At 35.5% G+C, this 3,579-nt stretch overlaps 1 protein-coding gene across 1 annotated transcript in view; it reads right to left on the reverse strand.

Annotated features, from left to right (window-relative positions):
- Positions 1-3,579, reverse strand: part of itprid2 (ITPR interacting domain containing 2) — a 53,625-nt gene that overhangs the window by 36,561 nt on the left and 13,485 nt on the right. The window contains exons 2-4 of the mRNA XM_013911005.1: positions 2,869-2,988; positions 2,225-2,362; positions 1,252-1,297 (exon numbers count right to left, since the gene is read on the reverse strand). Coding sequence (XP_013766459.1) covers positions 1,252-1,297; positions 2,225-2,362; positions 2,869-2,911 — 227 coding nt within the window. The 5' untranslated portion in view covers positions 2,912-2,988. The remainder of the gene's footprint in view (positions 1-1,251; positions 1,298-2,224; positions 2,363-2,868; positions 2,989-3,579) is intronic.

Below are 3,579 nucleotides of genomic sequence, written 5' to 3' on the forward strand. Positions count from 1 at the left end.
ACAGATTGTGATAAGAACATACAGAAAAATATCTATTCAGTCAGTAAATTAATCTCACTTTCATTGGGCAACAAACCAAAAGTGATTTCCACGTCTGTGTTACTGTTTAAACATCCTTTAATTCTGAATAACCTTTAATGTGCCTGCAGTTTAAAGTTTCAGCGCTCAGATACGCAGAATCAATCCCCCTTTCAAGTAAGTGTGCAAACACACTCAAGCAGATAGCCTGGGTTAACAAAGAAAGTTGATAACCACCATCTTACTCGTAATCGCCAACTGAGGTTTTAGGTTTTGTCAAGCCAGCTAACGCAAAGAAAGCCCAGCTAATGTTGAACTTTCTTCATAGCATGCCCCTCAAAACTAGATTAGCACAGATGCACAGTTACTTTTAACCAGTCGAAGTGTCTGTACAGGTGAAGTTGTTTGTAGGAAAAATTAACAATGATAACGGCAATAAAACACAATCCAGTTTATATATAATGGAAACATTTCCAATAATTTTTCCTGCAATGCCCCACTTTAGAAGCAGAAGAAAAAGCCCATAATGCCATAATTTTAATAAATCATTAACAATAAAAAAAAAAAAAAAATACAAGTGCAATTTTAGTCAAACAAAGCTTGGAAAAAAAATATCCACAAACTCTTGTTTATTTTCCCTAAAAATAAGAAAGAAAATTCTGTTTTTCTAAGCCTTTCAGCTTCAGGAAGTTACAGCACACAGTTCGGTTAGCTGACCACAGCATGAGCCAAAATGACCAAAAACTGCAAAGCACTCTGTTCTCCAATGTTTGCCTTTTCTCTTGTTTTGTATATATTCCTTTTGATTGCATCCATTTCTCTTATTTGTTATTTATTCCTGCTCTCTTGCCATTTATATTTTATTTCTGCACAGTTGAAGGAATTAAATTTCTTTGTAAATGTGCAATGACAATAAGGGGCTTTTCTATTCTATTCTATAGTGTATGTCCAAGGGACTCAAAGTGTTTTTCTAAAAAGAACTCACTACAACAAAAACAGAGAAGAGCACATTTTGGTCATTATGAACAAAAATGTGAATAACATAATAAAAGGACCTGTAGGTTTGCTTTGTATCATATCCTATTTTTTTAAACTTCTTGCTTAAAAACATTCATTTTAAACTAGCATCATTAAATTATTGGACTGAATCATCTAGCATGTGTGCACTGCTTTAGCACGCGAGCCATTTACTGAAAACAGGATATTTAATCAGGTGGTGAATGAATACTGTACCTGCAGTCATTCAGCCAGCTGGCGATCTTGTTGTTAGGAACTTGTCCTAGTAGAAAGAAACGAGTATGTTAAAGCAATAAAACAGCGCGTGCTGTACTGTGCAGTGATTACAACATGCTATAAAACTATTATAGTGGTGCCAGACATCAGGATATGTCAACATTACAGTAATTTGGTCTGCAGTTTGTGTTTCCACTGTTTTAGATGTAAGTGGTCCACATCCAACTTTTCTTCACAATGCTCTGACCACAAATAATGATTCATTTTATGGTTTCCCTAACTTTACATTTTACATGTATAACGATTAAATGTCACATTATTTTAAATGTGGGCAAAAGTGCATAAAAAGTAATCCCTGTGGCCCAAAACTTTGGTGCTTTACACTCTAAATAATATGTTTTGCTGCGCTTGTTTTTTTTTGCAATAAGAAGGCAATCAGGCTTTTTTATATGCCTGTAAAGTGATTTGATGGTTACACTTATTAGGGCTACAAACCAAAACCTGTGAAACACAACACACACCCGACAATACTTACTGAATGAGAATTCATTTCACTTTGATCTTCTGACAAATTAAAGTGATCTCCACGTCTCCTTTAGACTGTAGGACAGTAACGTGTTTAAATGTATCCAATTAATAGCTGCAAAAAGACCTTGAATCCAACAGAAATCTATGGATAGAAGTCTTTGGGAAAAGTCTTTGGCTTTCTATCCTGACCTCTGCAGACGTTATTCCTGCTTTTTTCCGGCTCAGTCACATTTTGTGTCATCTCGAATAAGAATTTGGGTTTAATCTGTAACTCTCAGTCACACCATGTTTTAGAACAGAGGCTTTTTCTATAACCTTTTCTATTTCAAAGGTTCATAAACAAATAAAAGCATATCATTAAGTCAGCAAATGTAAAACCTTGGATACACGGGTATTTTAGGTAAAGTATTTAGCAAAAGAGGCTAAACAGTTAAGTTCAACTAACCCTGTGCTGTGGGTCCCTGTGTGTTCCCATTACTCTGGCTCTGCTGGGGCTCCTGGGGACCAAAGAGGTGTTCTGAGTTCGAATCTTGCCAGACGGATTCTCTGGTTTTGGCCCAGGCCTGACGCCTTGATGTGGAATCTACAGATCAATCAAGCATACCGTCTGTCAACATGATGGCTATTAAAAGGTTGTTAAACCAGAATTACTCACAAATGTGCGTGAACGGTTCTATAACTATATTTCAAATTGTCAGCAGTACCACATTTGTAAGAGTGTAACGGAGTCTCTGAATGCAAAGTAAGACTTGCAAATGTGTCCAGTAATCTGAAAATCTGCTTTCAAAATCAGTGTGTGTTATCAGATGACATATTTGTAAATATGTCTAGATTTTCAGCACACTTTTTATCCATTTATTTTAGCATTTTGTTCAACTACTAAGTGATCCCCTTAACTAATTAGTTCAAATGTTTATTTATTTTGGAGGTAAGATAAAAAAAAAATAATTATTCACCTCTTCTAACCAATTTGAAATGATTCATTATTATTGCTTGTTATTTCAAGCGTTTAATTGATAGTCCAGTATTTCAGCTGCTTTCCCCATTATTACAGTATATTCATTCTGAATCTAAAGAAAGGTGACGCACCTAGACCAGCACTGACTTCCATTGCCAGAGCTCCACTCTCCATTTCTCTGGTTGGTTTGATGCAGTCAGTCAAAGAAGACTGACGACTTTACAGCAACATCAGCAAAAGACAACATACACCTGCAAACACAGAACACTTTTATATTTAATAATTCATTTAATATGCACTTAAAACATGAATACGAATCGTTGAAAACAAAGCAACTATATAAAGAAAAGATGAATGATGTTAGTAGATAAAGGATCTGAATCACTAGTACAACTATCACTTTTGGACAGTATAAAGAACGTGTACACAGATACTAATCCTGATTTAGTGTCAATAGGAAACAAGGGACAAGTCTCAGCAAACATCTACATCTATAAAACTAAATGGCATCATTACATCACAAAATTTGTTGTAAACTCCTAGCACGTAGCAAACAACGGTGTAGTTTAACAACAATTCTTACCTTTACTGGTTATATTTGGTCTTTGTGACTGAAATGTTAAAACTCTTATGCAAACACAAGTGACTTTGCATCTTTACTTTAATGTGCTTCCTGATAATTACTATTTGTGCAGTAAAGACCAGTTCTGGAGGAGGAAAGTAGAGGGAAGCTGCTTTGTAGTTGGATGAGAAGAAGAAAAGTGGCCTTTATTATTGATGAACAAGTTATCCACACTGAGACCAGCTGAGCTGACACACACACACACACACACACACACACA

The sequence above is a fragment of the Pundamilia nyererei genome, unplaced genomic scaffold (assembly GCF_000239375.1).
Source record: "Pundamilia nyererei isolate P.nyererei 1_Seehausen unplaced genomic scaffold, PunNye1.0 scaffold00055, whole genome shotgun sequence".
Classification (NCBI taxonomy): Eukaryota; Metazoa; Chordata; class Actinopteri; order Cichliformes; family Cichlidae; genus Pundamilia; species Pundamilia nyererei.